The sequence below is a fragment of the Anolis carolinensis genome, chromosome 3, assembly GCF_035594765.1.
Source record: "Anolis carolinensis isolate JA03-04 chromosome 3, rAnoCar3.1.pri, whole genome shotgun sequence".
Taxonomy (NCBI): domain Eukaryota; kingdom Metazoa; phylum Chordata; class Lepidosauria; order Squamata; family Dactyloidae; genus Anolis; species Anolis carolinensis.
In genome coordinates, this window is record NC_085843.1 from 227193167 (window position 1) to 227216332 (window position 23166).

Below are 23166 nucleotides of genomic sequence, written 5' to 3' on the forward strand. Positions count from 1 at the left end.
AGCCTGAGAGCAAGGCAATTGCAAACCCCTTCTGAACAAATCTTGAATAGAAAACCCTGTAATAGATGTAGAGTGGACATAGGTCAGAAACAACTTGAACAGCTGCAGAACTTCCAGTTTACATTCTGGACCATTGAAGAACACTTTGAATTGTAACTTTAAGAATCTGCTCTGACTCTGACAACTAATTGGGTGCTTTGCAATAAAACCAGAATGTACCCCTTCATGTCTTTCTTAGGAATTGTAATACGTTTTGAAACTGTATTTTTTAACATGGTGAAAATGTATTTTTTAAATTTTGGAGAACAATGATAAGAATAATAATGGACTAAAACTATTCTAGAAGAACTGAGATTATTCCAAATAAAATTAACATAACTATTCTACGCAAAATTTCCAAATTTCCACATGTGAGTTTAGCACACAATAAAGTCCCTAACTACAGCATTTTCTTTGCAAGTAGTAGTATTTTCTACATGTAAATGATTTATTTATTTTATTTATTATTAGACTTGTATACCGCTACTCCCAGTTTGGCTTGGAGCGGTTTACAGAAATAGATTAAAATAATACACTTAGCTTTAAAATAACAATAAAAACAATAAAAACAACAATAAAAACAACAATAAAAACAGATATAGAATTGTGTATAATCTTAGAAAACTGCAATTTTCAGAGACTTTCTTGCAGTACAAAGAAAGTTGCTAAAACTACTGCTTTTCCTTCAAGGTCACAATTAAGAAAGAATTACATTGTTACTTTCCAATACCTTTCTGTCCCAATTCTGAATGTGGAAAGCAGTGGTGTTACACACCAGTAGCACTGCATGAAAATCTCAGTGCCGAGAGAGCACCCTGTGGCTTTATGCAACATCTACCTATCTATTTTTCCTTTTTTCTTACGATGGTTGAAACAGTACGTATTTTGATATGCTGTCTTCTTTTTTTAGGATTCTTTAGTTGTGGTTCTAAAATTGGTACAGCCTTTGGAATGCATTTTTCTTTTAACTTGTCCATAAACCAGTGTGCAAACAAGACCATAAAGCATGCTATCTAAAAGCATCTATCACTCAGTGTCTTATTACATCTCACTAAACATTATGTTTTGGAACACATCTTAAAATAAATGAAAGAGATAAAGTAAATAGCAGTTGATAATGGAACATCCCTGTTTATTTTATTTTTTTTTAAAAAAAAACATGGAAAGGCAAGTTAACTAGTGAGCAACTTGATGCAATAGAAATCTAAACAATAGGATTTTATCTATAGAATTTCCTATGGAAAAACAGAAAATAATATTTAAGCATTAAATATTGTACATATACCAATGGAAATTTTTGGGTCCTTCATTACCATCAGCCATTCAGCCATTTTTCTTTTAATGTCTAACAATTATAATTAGACAGATCTTTTGAGAAATTCATCAGTACCTTTTAAAAAGCTATCCTTTGCATTGAGAATGTGTTCTTAACAAATTAAATAATGAAGAGTTTGTTCTTCTTTCATGAAAAACCCCATCTGCCACAAGCAGAATTGCCCAGTTCTGCTTAATAGTAGGGCCAGTCCTGGCTGCTTAATTCACTATTCTCTATTTCTTGTCTAAAATAGGTTTCTGAGATTTATTTATTTTTTTAAAAAAGTATTGCACTAATGGTGCATCTATACCATTGGTTCTCACCCTGGGATTCCCAGATGTTTTGGGCCTACAACTCCCAGAAATACCATCCAGTTTACCAGCTGTTAGGATTTCTGGGAGTTGAAGGCCAAAAACATCAGGGGACCCACTGTAGACTTAATGCAGCTTGACATCACTTTAACTACCAAGGGTCAATGTTATGCCATTATGGGAGTTGTAATTTTACAAGCTCATTAGCCTTTTCTGCAAAATAATTCTGATGCTCCACTAAACTACAAATCCCAGTATGCCATAGCATTGAGTCATAGCTGTTCAAGTGGTGTCAAACTGCATTAATTCTATATTATAGAGATATTCAGAGTTATGTAGAATCAGCTTGTAATGGAATTTCCACATGCAGAAGGAGCACTGAAGTATTAGAGAATGAGGGAAGACAACAAGACAAGTCTATCTCAATTAGATTACATTTACCACTATCACAGTAGATGAATTGTTAAGTCAATTCAGCAGTGTTTGTGTTCTTAACACATGCATCAGAGATCTCCTCTACATTTAAGATGCTCATGCACACAGAAGATTTCACTGTCATTAAAAAATGAACCATACTTGAGAGAAGAGGATTGATTCAAGATACTTTTGCTTGAACATGTTTAATGAGGATTGTAAAGAAGGCTAAAGAAACATTGTAGAAAAACTAATTGCTGGGCTGTTAATCTCCGTACATTTTAAATGACTGTCTCCCTTCTCATGGATATCTGAAAGCATTATCATTATCACTGGGTTCCATCAGGAATAAATAAACAAGTACCCAGGTAGTCAGTGAAACATATCAATAGCTTCTGTTTAATTTGACTGATTTCTTGGTACTATTTTAAGAACTTGGATTTTTCCAGCCATTTGTTTGATTTTCTACATTAATGAATCTTTAAATCACTGAAGAACTGACATTTGACAAGAAAAGGAAAGTTATAGGTCACATAGTATTGGATCTTTAGGTAAGTTATTTATTTTGTGACAAAAGCATTGCATAAATAGATTAGTTTAAAACTGATAAAATAAAGGGATCACAAGCAGCTAAATAGCTTTAGACCAAAAACGTGCAACAGCAATTGCATTGTCTGTAACTTTAAACAGTTCTTCCTCTGTGCATGAGGCAGGGTATTGTGGGCAAGCATACAGCTGCAGAGTTGTTTGTTCTGCTCCACAGTTGCACAAGGTGGAGGATTATTCTAGCTAGTGCCATTTTGCCACGTTGCCTTTTGATCGGCTCACTCCACTTCTGAGTCTGTTCAGGGACTTCCAAGTTGCCCATTCTTGGTTTGCCCCTGGAGGAAGACCCTCATGGGCGACCATCCAGTAGGAATTGCCTGATTTTGCTGCCTACGGGGATACTCTTGCTGTTGCTGGAGGAACATTTAGTGGAGTGGTGGTTCTCATAAAGCTTTTCCTTGATTTAAGTCTACTGGGAGGCAGCTGATAGCCATGCAGTTATCTAAAGCATTGTTTTAAGTAAGTGAAGAGAAGCTTTGCATAAGCAAATTTTTTCATGCTGTCCTCGTATCCCTCTTCCAATATGCACCTATATTTTCTCCAAAGTATGTTTGGAGAATCACTCTCCAGTAAACAAAAGTATGAGTGGATGCTACAGAAGGACAGAATTATTCATAATTAGTCAGAATCCAATTTTTCCACAATGATTTTCAAGGAACAAAAGTGGTTCCTGGATGTGGGAATAATGAAAACTATGAAACTATCTTTGGAGCTAAGATAGTTTACAAAATTATAAGGCACTGCCAAAGTCTACTTTTTTGTTTCATTTCCTTCTGAATATGATATTATTATTATTATTATTATTATTAGTAGTAGTAGTAGTAGTAGTAGTAAAAATAATTGTCTTCGTACCTTACTTTCCCACTTAAAACTGGGACTCAAAGTGGCTTAAAATTAAAACAAGTAGACTATAATTAAAATATAAATGTGTGTTTGCCTTTCTCTGAAGCTGAGAAAATATGATTTGCCCAAGATCACCCAATGGTTTTTCATGGAACCCTCGTTACCAGGGTCATAGTTCAGTACTTGGATCATTACACCATGCCAGCTGTCTTCTTTAAAACTGTAATTTTAAACATACAATGAAACCTGTTGCAAAGTAGTTTAAAAACTACAATTGAAATAGGATAGCACACTCTCCAAAACCAGTCCCTTAAAAAACTAGAGTTCTCCAAATGTTGCTGTAATATATGAAAAAATGATTTGTCTGCTATTGGTAGTATGGGAAATAATAGACTATCATGGCTTCCCTGGGAATTGATTTCCAGAGCCTAGAAACAGACACTAAGGCCTCATCTGCACTGGAATATAATCCAGTTTCTGAATCCAGATTATTTGCTTTGGACTGAATTTTAAGGCCATGTAGACTCAGAAAACTGATTAAATGGCAGTGCAGTTCCAGCCTAAATGTGTTTGTAGAGGAGATGGGACTGAAAGAAGGCCCTCTCCTGAAGATCTCAAGGCTGTCAGACTCATGGGTTGAAATATGGTTAGTCAGATGCTCACTTTTTTAAAATCTCCAAGAATAGGATAGAGGCAAAGTTCACATTAAATGAGGAGATAAGGAAAGTCCAATGGAACCTCACAGATCAAGGACCAATACACCTGGATTCATTCATAGTCCTATAGTAGGATGAAATATTGACTGCCAATACAGAATATTTCATTTACCAAAGTTGCTCAGCATGTGGAAAGTTCTCAATAGCCTTTTGAGTTTTGTGCTCAGTTATAGGATACTCTATTTCATCACATTTCCCTGTAAAGCAGTCATGCAGCATCACAATGAGATTCATTTCAATAGACCAGTCACAGAAATAAATGTTATAGTGGATTGTGTCTTTTGAATCAGTGCCTTCTCAGCAGAGACCACCTAACATCTGCATGCTGCAGGTCATGAATAGCATATGACAAGTTAAATGATAGTGGTGTGGGATTCACAGAGAACATTGTGTTCTGCATATCAAGTGGAATGCAGTTTAGATAAACTGAAAAATCTAGGCCATATGTATGTCGGTCCAAGAGAATTGCTTGAAATAGAAATATCTCCATAAGACAGGGAGGAGAAGGGGAAATACTCCCCGGAGAACAAGAATGTATAACTGTACATTTTTATTCCAGTTCTGTGCTATATAAAATTTACTTCTGATACTTGAATGGAGAGAAAAGAAACATGATGATATCAAACCTGGCTCTCTGCCTAAAATTTCTTACCAAGCCGTATCTCGTTTTCTCCCCATATTTAGCAGTCAGAATTTCATCTAGCAAAAATTATCACCCATCATGTTGCAGAAAAGGGGGAATATGAGCTTGCACAAACAGATCAGTTGAAAAGGAAAATTGTCTAACAAAAGAAACCACCAGCACTTTCTATCTTTCAAGGCACAACAGAACCTGTTGGGAAGAAAAATGGCTAATGTCTCTTTCTGCGAGAACAAAAACTTGATCAACATAACCACCCCTTATTTCCAATCCACCTGTTCTTTTCTAATACATAATGGTACGACTCACATTGCGAATATCTGACAAAATATATCTCCCAGTTTGAGAACACATCATTTCATTTCTCTGGGCTGTTAGTTCATGCCATATATGTGATGCTTGACTTCTTACCAAATTTAACTTGGCATACAACATTCTGTTCCATGACCAGTCCATTTATCAATGTTTTGTGGGCCTTTTTTCTCTTAAAAATTATAAGTTTACCTTGAATACTGTTCACATTTCGTGATTGGGTTTTCATTATTGGTAATTCCTCACTGTAGTTCCACAAGTAATAGGATGAGAAGGAATATTATGTCTGTTACTGGGTTTTGCCTTCCTAATATTATTCCTATGTCAGCCAATGTTTTAAAATGTGAGTAGGATCTAAAATATTTAGTCCCAAGTACATTAAAGCTAGTACTTAAATTCTAACTATAACACAGTCATACCTTTTCTTGTTCCTGCCAACAATTTTTCTGACATGCAGTAGCAAATAGGAGCATAAGAAAGACAGGATGAAGGCTTTTTTTTGCTGGTTTTGATGGTGTGCAGACCACCTGAACTGAAATTGTTGTTTGCCAGTGAAGAATGGCAAACAGTTTGGGGATGATCCTTGATCCATAATATTCTTAGAATTCTTGGAAGAGTCTTTTCTCACATTCTCACTCATTTACCTATGGCAGTCCTATATAAGGAAACTAGATATGGACCAATTACATTAAAACTGTAGTCTTATGTTGACATTAACGTGAGCATACCAATATAGGTAATTTGGAAATACAAATGATACCAAGTCACAGATCAATACTGGATGCAGCAAATAATACAGATTCACAGATCAGTACTGGATGTAGTCAGTGCATATTACACTGATCTGAAAAAGTCTTGGAATTCCTTTAAAATGTTCAGCTACACTCATTGATCATTTCTTGGCTCATTGGCCTGCTTTAGCAAACATTAGACTGTCAGATATACTATCCTTTCACACTACATAATTATAGCAAAATGATTCCATTGTAACTGTCATAACTCCATCCTATAGAATCCTGGGTGTTGTAGTTTAGAATCATAGAATCATAGAATCATAGAATAGTAGAGTTGGAAGAGACCTCAAGGGCCATCTAGTCCAACCCCCCGCTAAGAAGCAGGAAATCGCATTCAAAGCACCCCCGACAGATGGCCATCCAGCCTCTGCTTAAAAGCCTCCAAAGAAGGAGCCTCCACCACGGCCCGGGGGAGAGAGTTCCACTGCCGAACAGCCCTCACAGTGAGGAAGTTCTTCCTGATGTTCAGGTGGAATCTCCTTTCCTGTAGTTTGAAGCCATAGATAATTAGGGATAGATAATCAGAAATCTCAGGCAACTTTCCAGTGTCTCAGCAAGCTGCAAATCCCAGGATTCCATAGTGCTGGATGTGGAATGACAGCGCTATCATTGAGTAGTGTGAAAGGACCCTCAGTGGTTGCTCTGCAATTATGGAGTTATTATTATTATTATTATTATTATTATTATTATTATTATTATTATTATTATTATTACTACTATTATTATTATTTTATTGTATGACACAGCAAACAAGATAGACATGCTGGATTTCATATCACAGAATCACAAGTCGAACACTTCCCAAGTGTCTAGGACTGTGTGATGTATTTTTGAATGATGCGTGCAGATCCCAGTAGGGTGGCCTTTTGCAGTTGACAGATCGTAATTTTGTCAATGTCTATTGTTTCCAAATGTCGGCTGAGATCTTTTGGCATGGCACCCAGTGTGCCCATCACCACCGGGACCACCTGTACTGGTTTCTGCCAAAGTCTTTGAAGTTCAATCTTGAGGTCCTGATAGCGGCTGAGTTTTTCCTGTTGTTTTTCGTCAATGGGACTGTCACCTGGGATGGTGACATCAATGATCCAAACCTTTTTCTTTTCCACAACTGTGATGTCTGGTGTGTTGTGTTCCAGAACTTTGTCAGTCTGGATTCGGAAGTCCCACAGTATCTTTGCGTGTTCATTTTCCAATACTTTTGCAGGTTTGTGATCCCACCATTTCTTTACTGCTGGGAGGTGGTACTTGAGGCATAAGTATTATTATTATTATTATTATTATTATTATTATTATTAGTATTATTAGTATTATAAGTTTATTATTATTGTATGACACAACAAACAAGATAGATATGCTGGATTTCGTATCACAGAATCACAAGTCGAACACTTCCCAAGTGTCTAGGACTGTGTGTCCTAGACACTTATTATTATTATTATTATTATTATTATTATTACACTTTTATATTACTTTTCTCTCATGAAGCGGAAGTTATTTCCCTGGTATTTCTGAGCAGCACTCATTCTTCCCATTCTCCCCAAGCTTTGTAATTCAGGTAGGTATATAAGTATGTGACATAGTGAGGCTCTTCTTATCCATTGCAACTCTCTTTGCTGTGCCTGTCTTGACCAGGGTATGTGTGCTAATTGGAATAGGATTCAGATAGCCTTCCAGTCCAGAGCATTTCTCTAGAGTAGCAGTTTTGTCCATTTTACTTATGAAACGTGCAATATGGGATTAGCCAATCACCAGCAGAACCAGGTATATGTTTGGGCTGCATCTCATAATTGTCACACCAGGGAATTTTCCTCCTAATAGAGTACAGCCTCTTTATCCATGGAATTAATATCCCCAGTTTCACTTATACACATTCCAAAAATATCCCCTTCCCCCAAAAATATTTATGGGCCTCTCTATGTCCTCTGGTGCAATTCTGTTTTAGGCTTCCAGCTCCAGTATAATCAAAACATAGGATTCACTGTTATCCATGATTTTAGGTATCCATGGGAGGGATGGGTGGTCTTAAAATGCATCCCTTGTTGATATGGGTATCATACTGTACTTCATGCTATAATATTTATTGGGGATCAACACAATACATTTGGTTGATTTAGTTAATTATTTAATTTAGTTATATATTTTCTTTGACACAGTTTACACATGCAGCGCTGTAGCAGATGAGCTACTCTAGAGAGTACCCTGAGGTTTCTTTGCATCCTTTCCATGCCAGTGAAAGAACACATGCAGAGAATTTGTTCTTAGCCACTGCCACTGAAACCATAACAACAAATCAGAAAGAATATTGAGGTCAAAGTCCCACTCATCCTGTAACACTCATCTGAAGGGAAACAAAGTTAGGTCTCATGTAACAGCCAGAGGACTGAAAGATTTTGGTCTGGGTTAAATCTCTTTGAATTTTCTATACAATAACACAAGGTAACAGGTGATAATTCCCCCCAACTTTCAGAAATATTCATATATCTACTAATTTTAGGGAATTTTCTAAAGTTTTGATACAAGCATTTTGTTTTGTTTTTTAAGCCACAACAGCTATCTCGTTGGATATTTTTTTTTCATATTAATCAATAGAACTTCAATTTAGTGATTTCTTCCCAGCCCAGCACAGAGATTAACTTACTAGAAGTATCAGTCAGTCCTCCTCTTTGCAGATTCAGCAATTTATTGGAACTTTTGCTGGCTGCTGCTACGGAGGGACAAATCTCTCCCCTATCCTAATTGAGGCTTTCTGATGCTGAGCACAATTCTGGGAAATATAGTTTAGTGCAGGGCCTTCTGAATTCTCTGGCATAGGGCTCCTTGCCTTCCCAAACTACATTCCCCAGAATTCTGTGCTTTCTCCGTCCCTTTTCCAGCAAACTCTACTTTCTCCCTGCTGCTTCCCTCACCTAATGGCAAGAGGCCATTAATTTCAAGAGGAGTGGCAGCCTTTTGGTGTTGCTTTATTTGAAACTGACTTTGGGAGGCTTCTGATGTTTACAAGATTCAAATGGAAATGTACTGGGTAAATTTTGATTCCTATGTTTTGACATCATAAGTATGAATGTAATGAATTTGATATGACTTACGAGGACTAATGAAATAATTTCACACCCTTAATGAATAGATATGTGGACTTTATCGCACAAAGGTGGAAATTTGCACAGATGCTGTTGTGAGATACCCATTGTCAATCTGCCACTTCCTCTCAAAGAAGCCATTAGGGACTTTTTCTTTCAAAAAGTAAACAACAACAGCAAGAAGACAAACAGAACAGTAGGAGGGAAGAGTTTCACCACCCATGCAGAAGTGTGACCATCGAAGTCATGTGTTGTCAGTGGAATTGCTGTTAGGACTATGGTAATGGTGCTGAGTAGCCACTCTCCCATGTCATGGAAAAGATTGGCAATAGCAGCTTCATGCCGTAATGTTCTGTGCCAATTGGCCTCATATATTATTCCATTACTTTCTGTATATTTCAGATTTCAATATAATGTCAAAAATAGGTAGTATGATTTTACTGTATTAACACTTCATTATTTTTTTTCTGATTATACTGTTAGCAAATAGTTTAATTTATTTTATACAGCCTGAAGTGAATTAGAACAAATTAATAAGTGAAATAGCAAATAAAGAAAATGTGGAATCTTTGTTTCACTTTTACAAAGGTACCAGTTATGGGCATTTATGGCAATTAGAAAATATGAGCTTTCTGTAAATGTTTTCTTGGAGGAAAAGCAATGGATCACAGAACTCTGGAGATCCCGTGGTTAGGATCTATATCAGCAAAGTATTAAAGGAGCTATCCAAGGTTATGAACCTATTTTAGGCAAAGGATTCAGCATAATTTTAACTTTAGTAAAGTCCAGAGTAAAACCTGGAGCTGATTCACCACTCATCTAACAAGAGAATTGCAAGCTGCAAGTTGTTGCCAGTTTTCAGTATTTGCCACACTATCCATCTTAGCTCCTTTCTGCTGTAGTCAAAGACAATTGAAAGTGCTTAACTTTGTCTCAGTGATGCACAAGCCCAGTGGGTTGCCAGGCTTTGCTTTCACTCTGACAAGTTTTGGTTCACTGTATGTTTTTGCAACATAACTGTGATCAATAACCCCCCTCTACACTTCTATTCCCTGCTTAATTGAAGCAGGCACTTCTCTTGTCTCCTGGCCGATAAATGAAAACTCAAGAAAAATGTAATCCCTTTCCAGTAGTTCACTGTCAATTTGATCCAACCTGAAAAACAAAAGGCTCTATATTATTTATGGGAGATATATATTGTATGTTTGTGCAATATTGCAGTGTCTTTCAGATCCACTGATGAAGACATTGAGAAATTTTAGGTATATCTTCCCAGCATATGCATTCCTCAGCTTTTTCTTGACACAAACTAAGATGTTATCGCAGACTTAGAGGATTTGCTCTGATGAAATTTGAAAGGTTGCAGTTTTGACACTGAGACAACCCTGTCAATTAGTGGGCAAGACAGTTGATTTTTTCTTACAATTCCTCATAGTTCTTTCTGTCTTCTTTTTCTCAGGCTAAAGAGGTTTTGAGATTTCGTCTGCTTCATCTTTTTGATTTAGCAGGTGTGACAGGTTAACATGTTGTTACTTGAGCCATTTCCTATTACATCTTGGAAGTCATTCTTATCACAGAAGATTGTCTCACTATAAGAGTGTTTCCTGGATAAATGGTACCTCTAATGATGTGCACACATGTAAGACTCACCTCCATGAGAGTAATGTCCATCCTTGGTGGCCTTGTCCCTACAGCTATTTTTTCCTTTGAATTATGACCATGATGTATTCAGTTGCCAGCTACCTATAACTGAATACTCAATAGGAAGTGCCACTAGGAGGGATTAAGATGAAAGGCATCTACATGAAATGTTTATAGGTAGATCAGGAAGAGGAAATGAGATAAAATTGGTATTTGATACAGCACCAACATGACAGGAAAACTTGTTGTAGTGATATAGTAACCATCTATAAGACATCAATCTCCTTCACCAGGACCCCTTTCATACTACATACAGTAGAGTCTCGCGTATCCAACATAAACAGGCCAGCAGAACATTGGATAAGTGAAAATGTTGGATAATAAGGAGGTATTAAGGAAAAGCCTATTAAAAGTCAAATTACGTTATGATTTTACAAATTAAGCACCAAAACATCATGTTATACAACAAATTTGACAGAAAAGTAGTTCAATACGCAGTAATGTTATGTTGTAATTACTGTATTTACGAATTTAGCACCAAAACATCACAATGCATTGAATGTATTGACTACAAAACATTGACTACTAAAAATTGACTACAAATATAGAATTGCATAAAATGAACTTACAGTACAACATTGTCAGAAGTTAAATCCATAAAAAGTTCAGTCCTGTGAAAATTTCAAAAAATCTGTGATCCTTGCCTGCTTAGAGAAACAGACTGCATTGGATAATACAGAACGTTAGATGAGCAAAGAATGGATAAGCTAGACTCTACTGTAGTTATAACCCGACAATTCCTCTTTATTTGCTATGGCAACATCCTGTGGACTCCCTGGATTGGAATGTTAGGGAATGGAACTTAGAAATTCTCAGCCAAAAAGCTCCAGTGCTTCACCAGATTAAAATCCCAAGAATTCTACAAGATGTTGTCATGGCAGTTAACATGGAATATAATTGGGTCATTTGAAAGTGGAAGGCATGGAGACCCTGAATCTCCTGCTGAATAATGGAAACAGATGCTGCTCTGTCCAGCCATGCTGATGCTCACCAGCCTCTCTGACTGTGTTGGACATATGGATCAACACTGAGTATTTCAGTGCAAATCATAGTGGACTGCTATAGACCAGTGCATTATGCTGCTGTCAGCTCATGTTATGAGAAGTCTCCTCTAGGCTGGGTATATTTTGTTGCAGTATAACACCACAGCAAAACAAGCCAGATCCACAATTTCAGTTAAAAAAAAAAACAATTTGTGTACTATGTATAGTCAGGTTAACTAGTGCGGTTCTTCTAAGTATTCTTCGTCAGATTTCTTTTCAAAAGAGTATGCCTCATAAAAGCAATGAAAATTGTGTCTGTGCTTAGATTATGAAAAATGTTGAAGACAATTAAAGAAAATAAGATTGCTGATTGACCATTAAGATATTGTATTTTCTTGACTTTTATTTTAGTTGTACAGCTCTGTGGAATTTGGAAGAAGATGGCTACTTCTCCAAGAAACTGTAACACCAAACAGATTCTACTGGTAAGAGGCAAACAATTTTGTACTCTGTGCTAGAACTTTTTAGACTGTACAAATCTGTGTGAGAATAGTATCTTAACTGCAATGTGTTCAGTTCTCTGTGTAGCAGTATTTGTTCTTTCAAAATAACTTATCCAATCTTTCCTTGCAGTCCTAGGATTTTGTATATCTTCTTATTTTGTATCTACACATTAAAACCCTCACACTTATTCTGTACATGTGTGTTAATTATCTTTCACCCTTGAAACTAACAAAATGAAGTTCAGCAGGGACAAATGCAAGATACTACACTTAGGCTGAAAAAAATGAAATGCAAAGATACAGAATGAGGGATGCCTGGCTCAACAGCAGTACGTGTGAAAAAGATCTTGGAGTCCTTGAGAACAACAAGTTAAACATGGGCCAACAATGTGATGCGGCAGCAAAAAAAAAAAAAATGGGATTTTGGCCTGCATAAATAGGACTATAGCATCTAGACCCAGGGAAGTCATGCTATTCTGCCTTGGTCAGGCCACACCTAGAATACTGTGTCCAATTCTGGGCACCACAATTGAAGGGGGATGTTGACAAGCTGAAATGTGTCCAGAGGAGTGCGAGTAAAATGATCAAGGGTCTGGAGAACAATCCCTATGAGGAATGGCTTAAAGAGCTGGGCATGTTTAGCCTGCAGAAGAGAAGGCTGAGAGGACACATGATAGCCATTTATAAATATGTGAGGGGAAGTCATAGGGAGGAGAGAGCAAGCTTGTTTTCTGCTGCCCTGGAGACTAGGACATGGAACAATGGCTTCAAACGATTGGAAAGGAGGAAAAACTTCCTAACTGTGAGAGCTGTTTGGCACTGGACTCTTTGCCCCAGACTGTGGTGGAGATTCCTTCTTTGGAGGCTTTTAAACAGAGGCTGGATGGCCATCTATCAGGGGTGCTTTGAATGTGATTTTCCTGCTTCTCGGCAGGCGGTTGGACTGGATGGCCTACGAGGTCTCTTCCAACTCTATGATTCTATGATACAAATTTATTTTCCCTCTACTTCACATAGTATCTCGTAAAAATCTTATATGATGAACGTTAAAGCTAGTTTGAAACTTGATTTTGCTTAGGCTGAATAAAACATTGGATTAAATTACTTTTTTTGAATTCAAATCCCAGTCAAAATGCTAGGGATTCTGAGAGATGTACCACATACACTCTTGTATAAATTGACTTCATGTATAAGTTGATGACAGGTTTTGGGGCCAAAAATATGATTTTTAAAACAACTTATACCATAAATAAGTAAACAGTTACTTTGCAGAGAGAGGAAATCACAAAAGCTGCCATAGAGGCTAGCTGCTATTTCCCCATCCAGGCATTCAAAATGTCCAGAAATGGTGCCATGACAGAGAGAGTAGAGAGGATTGGTGTTTCTTTTAGATTCTCCCAGGACATACTAAGCTCCTTCCTTTCACCATTTCCTTCAGAGAAGGAAATGGTCCCTTCCACTATGAAAATTAAGGGATAGTACTCACATTGACCCATGCTTAAGTTGATCCAGTTTTTTTGGTTATTTTTTTGACTAAAATTTCTAGATTCATGAATATATAGGGTCCTCGAAAAATATTTTTCCCTAAGCTCTGGTCATAACTGTACAGAACAGACATTTAAATAGAGAACAGTTTGCTGCCGAGTTGTTAAAATCAGGCTTTATATATCTGGGGACATCCCTGTGCTGCTTAAGAACAAAGAAAAAGTATCTTTAGAACAGCTTTGTGCATTTCTTACAACTGCTGTAGATGGCTGGCAAGATCAAAACTACTGTATCTTTGCAAAATATCAAGCTGTATAGCTTAACTGCTACTTGACCCAGGCCATTACCTTGACTAAATTATCCCCTAGGCACCTTGTGGCTTATGAATACATGCATGTCACTGAGCTGCTGAGCAGAAACCTGCACATAATACCACTAAGAAAGCCATTGTCTTATCCCAGCTGGATTATTTTATTGTCCTTTTTTTATTTGTGATGGGGGCTTTCTTGCAGAAATATTAATCGAAATATTTTCCCCCACAATTTTCAGCTGCTTCTCTATTGCTGCCTTCAATACATACAGGATTTGGGGGGGGGGGCACACATTAAAGCAGTCTTCCAATACCCCCTGCAAAGCTTAAAACATCTCACTTAGAGACAATTTGGCAGTCTATATAGGTGATAGAAATTCTGTGCTCCTGTCTTCTCTATTTCATTAGGAATGAGTCATTAGCATGAAAGGAGATTCTTTTTAAAGGGCTTATCTTTGTATGGCTCCACCTGCAGCTATCAATCAATTGGAAAGGATTTGAAAGGCCCTTTAGGGGAGGAAATAACAGTTGGAAAATGAATAAACATAAAATTATAGAAGATAAGGTATTCACCATCTCCCCAGGAAGAGTACTTCACAGTTCTTTCTTCTATAGTGGAGGATAAAGAAACAAGCCTCCTTAGGAAATAGGTGGCCCCATTATAAGGGAACAATCCTATATTGTCAGCTTTGATTTATGACAAACCTATGAATGAGAGACCTCCAAGTTACCCAATTATTCTGCTTAGCTCCCTTGACATACACTCGACCTGGTTTTTGTTGCGGGCGACGGTTTGGTCGGAGTGGAAGAGCAAATTATTCTTCCATTGTCATGGTCCGACCACTATCTGATCAGTTTAAGACTAACCGTCTCTTCCAACCTCCGCAGGGGTGGTGGATCAATTAAGATGGTCCGCCCCAGGAGACTTATGGATCCTGAGAGATTCCTGAGGTCTCTTGGGGATCTGTCTACCATGGAAGCTGACGATCCTGTCGATGCCCTGGTCACTCGTTATAATGGCGAGTTGTCCAGGGCAATAGACACGATCGCTCCTGAGCGCCCCCTCTCGCTGCGTGGAGTTGCCCCAGCTCCCTGGTTTACTGGGGAGCTGGCGGAGATGAAACGTGCGAGAAGGAGACTAGAGTGCCGCTGGCGGACAACTCGTGACGTATCTGACCGAGCACGGTCTAGAGCCGCTATTAGGGCCTATTCCGCGGCGTTGCGGGCAGCCAGGAAAGTTTTCTCGACTGCCCGCATCGCGTCTGCAACAAATAGATCTTCAGAGTTGTTTCGAGTTGTTGGGGAGCTCCTCCACCCTCCTCAGGTCGGGGGAGCACCCGACATCTCGTCAACTCGGTGTAGCGAGTTCGCTCACCATTTTGCAGACAAAATCGCTCAGATTCGTTCCGACTTAGACGCCGGCCTTGATGCATTGCCAGGTGAGGTAACCGAGGCATCTGTCTGTTCGATCTTGTGGGATTCGTTTCAGCTTGTGCAGCCTGATGATGTGGACAAGATTCTTCGAGCGGTGAGGGCAACCACCTGTGCCCTTGACCCTTGCCCATCTTGGCTCTTAAAACAAGCCAGTGGAGGGCTAGTTGATTGGTTTGTGAGAATAATCAATGCCTCTTTGGAGCAGGGCATATTTCCATCTGGCCTAAAACAAGCTGTGGTGAGGCCTGTTCTGAAGAAAGCCTCCTTGGTTCCGGCTAACCTCAGTAACTACAGACCAATCTCTAACCTTCCATTCTTGGGCAAGGTCTTGGAGCGTGTGGTTGCTTCCCAGCTCCAGGGATTCTTGGAAGATACGGATTTTCTGGACCAATCGCAGTCTGGTTTCAGACCTGGCTACAGTACCGAGACGGCTTTGGTCGCCTTGGTGGATGACCTCCGCAGAGAGCTGGACAGGGGGAGTGTGACCCTGCTGGTTCTCTTGGACATCTCAGCGGCTTTCGATACCATCGACCATGGTATCCTTCTGGGACGTCTCTCTGGGATGGGCCTTGGGGGTGCTGTTTTGCAGTGGCTCCAGTCCTTCCTGGAGGGTCGTTCCCACATGGTGAAGCTGGGGGACACCTGCTCGGACCCCTGGCCATTGACCTGTGGGGTCCCGCAAGGTTCCATTTTGTCCCCCATGCTTTTTAATATCTACATGAAACCGCTGGGTGAGGTCATCCGGAGTTTTGGAGTGCGGTGCCATCTCTACGCGGATGACACCCAACTCTACTACTCCTTTCCACCTAATTCCAAGGAAGCCCCTCGGATACTGGACCAGTGTCTGGCCGCTGTATTGGCCTGGATGAGGGCGAACAAGCTGAACCTCAATCCTGACAAGATAGAGGTCCTCCAGGTCAGTCGTACGTCTGATCGGGGTATTGGGTGGCAACCTGTGCTTGACGGGGTCGCACTCCCCCTGAAGGCGCAGGTCCGCAGCTTGGGGGTCCTCCTGGACTCTGCACTGACACTTGAGGCCCAGGTGTCGGCCGTGGCTGGGAGGGCCTTTGCACAACTAAAACTTGTGCGCCAGCTGCGACCATACCTCGAGAAGTCAGATCTGACCATGGTGGTCCATGCCTTAGTTACCTCTAGACTGGATTACTGCAATGCGCTCTACGTGGGGCTGCCTTTGAAGACGGCTCGGAAACTACAACTAGTACAATGATCGGCAGCCAGGTTTCTAACTGGGGCAGATTACAGGGCGCGCTCAACGCCGCTGTTTAAAGAGCTCCACTGGCTGCCATTTATTTTCCGAGCCCAATTCAAGGTGCAGGTTATCACCTACAAAGCCCTAAACGGTTTGGGACCCACCTACCTTCGAGACCGCATTTCCCCCTATGAACCCGCACGACCTCTTCGCTCGTCGGGGGAGGCCCTCCTCTCACTTCCACCAACTTCGCAGTTGCGGTTGGTGGGGACGAGGGAGAGGGCCTTCTCCGCCGTGGCCCCCCGGCTGTGGAACTCGCTCCCCAGGGAGATTAGGCAGGCCCCTACCCTACTTCCTTTCAGGAAGAGCCTGAAAACTTGGCTATTCCAGTAGGCCTTCCTTGTGGGATCATGTTATTTACCTATTAAGCAGTAGACCCTCTGGATTGTTTTTAGGATTCATTCAGCACTTTAAGTATTACACCTGCTGTATAATTATCCCTCCCTGATAACTTGATATTGCTTTGCACCTTGGCCTGGATCTTTTGACCCAAATCGGGATTTTAATATTATTGTCTATATTGACTTTTATGACTGTTTTTAATCATGTTGAAGTTTTACTGCTCAGTTTAATGTTTTATCTGATTTGTGCTGTCGTGTCTGGGCATGGCCCCATGTAAGCCGCCCCGAGTCCCTCTGGGGAGATGGGGCGGGATATAAGAATAAAATTATTATTATTATTATTATTATTATTGACTGAGTCTGTTCACCTTTGATGTGGTCATCCTCTTTTCCTGTTGTCTTCAATCTTATTACCACTCATTGTCTTTTCTAATGAGCCATGTTTTTTCATATGTCCAAATATTCTATAATAATATAGAGTATTATAATAATATAGAGCAGTGGTTCTCAACCTTCTTAATGCCGCGACCCCTTAATACACTTCCTCATGTTGTGGTGACCCCCAACCATTAAATGATTTTCATTGCTACTTCTTAACTGTCATTTTGTTACTGTTATGAATCATAATATATATCTGATTTGCGGGTGTATTTTTATTCACTCGACCAAATTTGGCACAAATACCCGATATGCCCAAATTTGAATACTGGTGGGGTTTGTTGGGGGGGGGGGATGATTTTGTCACTTTGGAGTGGTAGTTGCTGGGATTTATACTTCACCTACAATCAAAGAGCATTTGGAACTCCACCAACAATGGAATTGAATTAAACTTGGCACACAGAACTCGCATGACCAACAGGAAATATTGGAAGAGTTTGGTGGGCATTGACCTTGAGTTTGGGAGTTGTAGTTCACCTAAATACTGAGAACACTGTAGGCTCAAACAATGATGGATCTGGACCAAACTTGGCACAAATACTCAATATGCCCAAAATAGACTACTGGTGGAGTTTGGGGAAAATAGATCCTGACATTTCGGAGTGGTAGTCCCTGGAATTTATAGTTCACCTACAATCAAAGAGCCCTTTGAACACCACCAATGATTGAATTGCGCCAAACTTCCCACACAGAATCCCCATGACCAACAGAAAATACTGGTCTTTGGTGACCTCTCTGAACCCTCCTTGCGACCCCCCCCCCCCCGGGAGTCCTGATCCACAAGTTGAGAAACACTGATATAGAGTATTCCTCCTTGCTGTTATAAGAAGAGCGCTGGCCTGCCTACATTTTGAGACCCAGTGCTTGAACTGGAATAAAGTAATATATGTATATATTTTAACTGTTTTGTTTTTATGTTGTAGTTTTGCTCTGTGTTTATTATTGCTTGCTACTGTTGGCATCCTTTGAGCAATAGCACACTTTAAATAAATAAATAAATACATAAATAAACATATTTAAATCACCAAATATATATCTATCTGCTTAGGTTGTATGCCAAAGTTTCATTGGGCAAGGCACTGTCTTTAGCCTGCCTGAGGCAGGTCTGTATTAAAAAACAACTTCATGTGTCAGATCTACTTTGGATGAACTCCAATCCACATCTTGCACACATGCATTTATACCATGCCTTGGGCTTTTCTGTAGCTCAAAGGAGCCATGGCTAATCCATTCTGTCCTTCAAGGCACATTTGCACCCTTGGATAACAGATAGATTTGGCAAGGCTTTTGCATACACGTGGGAGAAAGCTCAATAGACATGTGGTATAATTTCACACCTTATGCTGGAAATACTCCATCCAGGACTAGTTGGCTCACATACAAACCCAGTTAAAGCATCTACATCTTGCTCTGAAATACCCTCCTCAGGGAACTTAGGCAAGCTCCCACACTGCAGCACTTTCGGAAAGAGCTAAAAACTTGGCTCTTTCAACAGGCCTTTGATAATGTTAGATAGTAGCCAGCCTACTATCCTTTGATTGCATGGATTTTTAACGCATACTTTGCCATATTTTGACTCTATGGCTCTTGTTAATTTAATGTGTTTGGTTTTAAATGTTATTGGTTTTAATGATGACATACTGTATTTTATATGTTGTGTGGCACTATTCTGTGCTATTTGTAAGCCGCCCAAGTCCCTATGAGATATGATGGTGGGGTATAAATAAAAAATTATTATTATTATTATTGCTTGAATTCAGTTTCAGATTTTCTTCATCCAGCACATTTCCTCTTCCAGACATTCATCTAGAGGAGAAACATTATTTTTAGCTGATGTTATTACTGAAACCATAGAGAAGTGTATATTACAGAAAGTGAAACAGACAGATTCATCGCTTCATATATCATAATCAAAAAGGTTTTGTGACACAAGATAACTTTTTAAATGTATTTTTCAGGCTTGGAACTAGTTCTTATACAGAAATTATTTCAGAAACTATCATGGGAAGATGTGGTTACTGAGGAAAAAAAGGAAAGACAACATAAGGGTAGATTACATAAGCAAAAGAAGAAGCCATTTGCTTAGGGATTCAGAGAGGGAAGACAGTTTGTGGTCCAGATGGCACTATACTATAAAAATGACAAATCCTGAATGTCATTTTTCTTGTTAGGATGTTGAGTGGAGGGATTGTTTGTAAAATGTGAAAGACAGAGAGAGGGATGGGGAAACAAATTGACATGAGGTCAGTGCAAGGAAATGTCAAATCTGAGATATGGAAGACAACATACAGAAGTGAATGTGAAACCAGAGGAATGTGTGTCTATGTGCTTCAGAGTATTGTATATCACACAGCATGATATGATACTGCCTCCTTGGGATAGTAATCCTATCTAGGTATTGCAAAACAGGATCCTTACACCATCAAAGAGAATTAGCTATGCTAACCATTGAAATATGTAAGAAATATCTGTTTTGAATAAAATTATTCTCTTACATCTTTTCTGCCAATTTATCTCAAGGGTAATGCTGCCAGGGCAAATGGCTTCTACATGTCAAATCCTCTTCTCCTCCTCTACTAAAAAAACTATTTATTCCATTTCCTGATATCATTACATGTTTCCAGCCTCCCCTACTGCCATTTGTAACACTGAGGAAAAAGATAACATATAGAACAAATACTACTTCTTGGTAGTAGAGCAATGACCAACCACGATAAAATAGTGAAGAGTAGAGACATCACACTGGCAACGAAGGTCTGCATAGTTAAAGCAATGGTATTCGCCATAGTAACCTATGGATGTGAGAGCTGGACCATAAGGAAGGCTGAGCGAAGGAAGAGAGACACTTTTGAACTTTGGTGCTAGAGGAAAATCCTGAGAGTGCCTTGATCATAAGAAGATCCAACCAGTCCATACTCCAGAAAATAATGTCTGGCTGCTCACTGGAGGGAAGGATATTAGAGGCAAAGTTGAAGTACTTTGGCCACATCATGAGAAGACAGGAAAGTTTGGAGAAGAGAATGATGCTGGGGGAAAAGGAAGGAAAAAGGAAAGGGGTCGACCAAGGGCAACGTGGATGGATGGTATCCATGAAATGACTGGCTTGACCTTGAAGGAGCTGTGGGTGGCCATGGCCAACAGGAAGCTCTGGCGTGGGCTGGTCCATGAGGTCACAAAGAGTCAGAAGTGACAGAACAAATAAACAACAAAAAAGAACAAAAGCATCTGTTGGAAAAGGATAGTTCATGAAATGAACACACATCAAACAGTCCTATAGAATGCTGTTTTGTGATGGAAAGACAAATTAAAATTTCAGCTAAGATGTAAACAGTAATTTGCAGCCATCTGTATGTAAAGGTTTTCCCTTGACATTAAGTCTAATCATGTCTGACTCTGGGGGTTGGTGCTCATCTCCATTTCTAAGCCGAAGAGCCGGTGTTGTCCATAGACACTTCCAAGGTCATGTGGCCGGCATGACTGCATGGAACGCCGTTACCTTCCCACTGGAGTGGTACCTATTGATCTACTCATATTTGCATGTTTTTGAACTGCTAGGTTGGCAGAAGCTGGGGCTAACAGCTGGCGCTCACTCCGCTCCCTGGATTCGAACCACCGACCATTCAGTCAGCAAATTTAGCAGCTCAGCAGTTTAACCTGCTATGACACCAGGGGCTCCCTGACCTTTTTTCCCAGTGAATAAGAAAAAAAATCAGGAAAACTTTAGAAAGTTGGAACTTTACTATATTATTTTAAAGCAAATCACAGACATACACCATTACTTTGGACCACCAAATGACTAATATATATATACATGTGGGCAGGATTTTAAAATTATTTTTTGGCTTATTTGAAAGTCTGTAGGCAATAAAGCTTTAGAACTTACTACAGTAGAGTCTCACTTATCCAACATAAACGGGCTGGCAGAACGTTGGATAAGCGAATATGTTGTATAATAAGGAGAGATTAAGGAGAAGCCTATTAAACATCAAATTAGGTTATGATTTTACAAATTAAGCACCAAAACATCATGTTATACAACAAATTTGACAGAAAAAGTAGTTCAATACACAGTAATGCTACTGTATTTACAAATTTAGCATCAAAATATCACGATGTATTGAAAACATTGACTACAAAAATGCGTTGGATAATCCAGAACGTTGGATAAGCAAATGTTGGATAAGTGAGACTCTACTGTATTAAAAACCTTATCACATGTGATGCATTTATCCTTTCTGTGTTGGAAATGAACCAGCTGAGATGGTATAATTGTATTTTCAAAAAACGTCTTGTTATCAACAATTCAACATTTCTGAATTGTATGGCCATTTGCAGGACATTGATGTAGAACTTGCAAATCAAAGTGACCAACCTCTGAAAATTATCGAGTTGCGATAATCCAAAATCCATGGCAGAAGACAGCAACAGCACAGGAAAAAATTAAAAATTGATACTTTTCATAGCTTATTCATACGCATGTGTTTGCTGGCAGCTTTTTTGGTGCTGTGTGGAGCTGGAAGTTAATGAAGCATTTTTAATGTCAAATGGATTTTTAGATTTGGAAGAAGGTCTGAGCCAGAGTTAGTGCCGTAGGGTAAGGCTGATGCTCCACTTCTTCAGCCTTTGTGGAGTCTGCTTCTCTGAGGGGATTTGGAATAGATGAACCCCTGCCATATTGGGGAGGGTGAATGGTGCTTCTAAGGTGCCAGACTGCCTAAACAACAAAATGTTTGAATTCTCTATAATTAAAAGATGCCTCTGCCAGCACAACCAAAGGGGCCTTTATACCTAAATGAACCAAGGCAGCAATCCAGGCCTACGGCATCTTATGTGAACAAGCCAGAAATGTTTGTGCAATATCTCTGCTTCCTGATGTGACCAGAGAAGCATATGCTCCATTTGGCATTTCCCTTGTTGCTGGGATTCCAAAGTTATTATGTTGTATTTTGTAAAAACTTTTGTTTTTGCTAAAAAGTATTTTACTATTTTTGGCTTTAGGACAGTGGTTCTCAACCTTCCTAATGCCGTGACCCCTTAATACCATTCCTCATTTTGTGGTGAACCCCTAACCATAAAATTATTTCTGTTGCTACTTCATAACTGTAATTTTGCTACTGTTATCAGAACTCCCATGACCAAAAAGAAAATATTGGAAGTGTTTGATGGTCATTGACCTTTAATTTTAGAGTTGTAGTTCACCTACATCCAGAGAGTACTGTGGACTCAAAACAATGATGGATCTGGACCAAACTTGGCATGAATTCTCAATATGCCCAAATGTGAATACTGGGGGAGTATGGGGAAAATAGATCTTGCCATTTTGGAGTTGCAGTTGCTGGGACTTATAGTTCACCTAAAATCAAAGAGCATTCTGAACCTCACAAATGATAGAATTGGGCCAAACTTCCTACACAGAACCCCCGTGATCAACAGAAAATACTGGAGGGATTTGGTAGGAATTGACAGTGATTTAGGGGAGATGTAGTTCAACTACATCGGGAGAGCACTGTGAACCCAAACAACAGGGGATCTGGACTAAATTTGGCACAAATTTTGGAGGAGTAGCCATCTGTTTCCAAAAAGGTTGAGAAGGACAGGCGGAGAAATCTTTGGCCTTCTCTGCCAAAGGGGTTC

General features: G+C 39.4%; 1 protein-coding gene across 4 annotated transcripts in view; it reads left to right on the forward strand.

The window, feature by feature from the left end:
- sorcs1 (sortilin related VPS10 domain containing receptor 1) overlaps window positions 1-23166 on the forward strand; it is a 597151-nt gene that overhangs the window by 428570 nt on the left and 145415 nt on the right. For all 4 annotated transcript variants that reach the window (XM_062976277.1, XM_062976275.1, XM_062976278.1 and 1 more), the window contains exon 5: window positions 12163-12236. In XM_062976277.1, the coding sequence (XP_062832347.1) occupies window positions 12163-12236 (74 nt within the window). The remainder of the gene's footprint in view (window positions 1-12162; window positions 12237-23166) is intronic.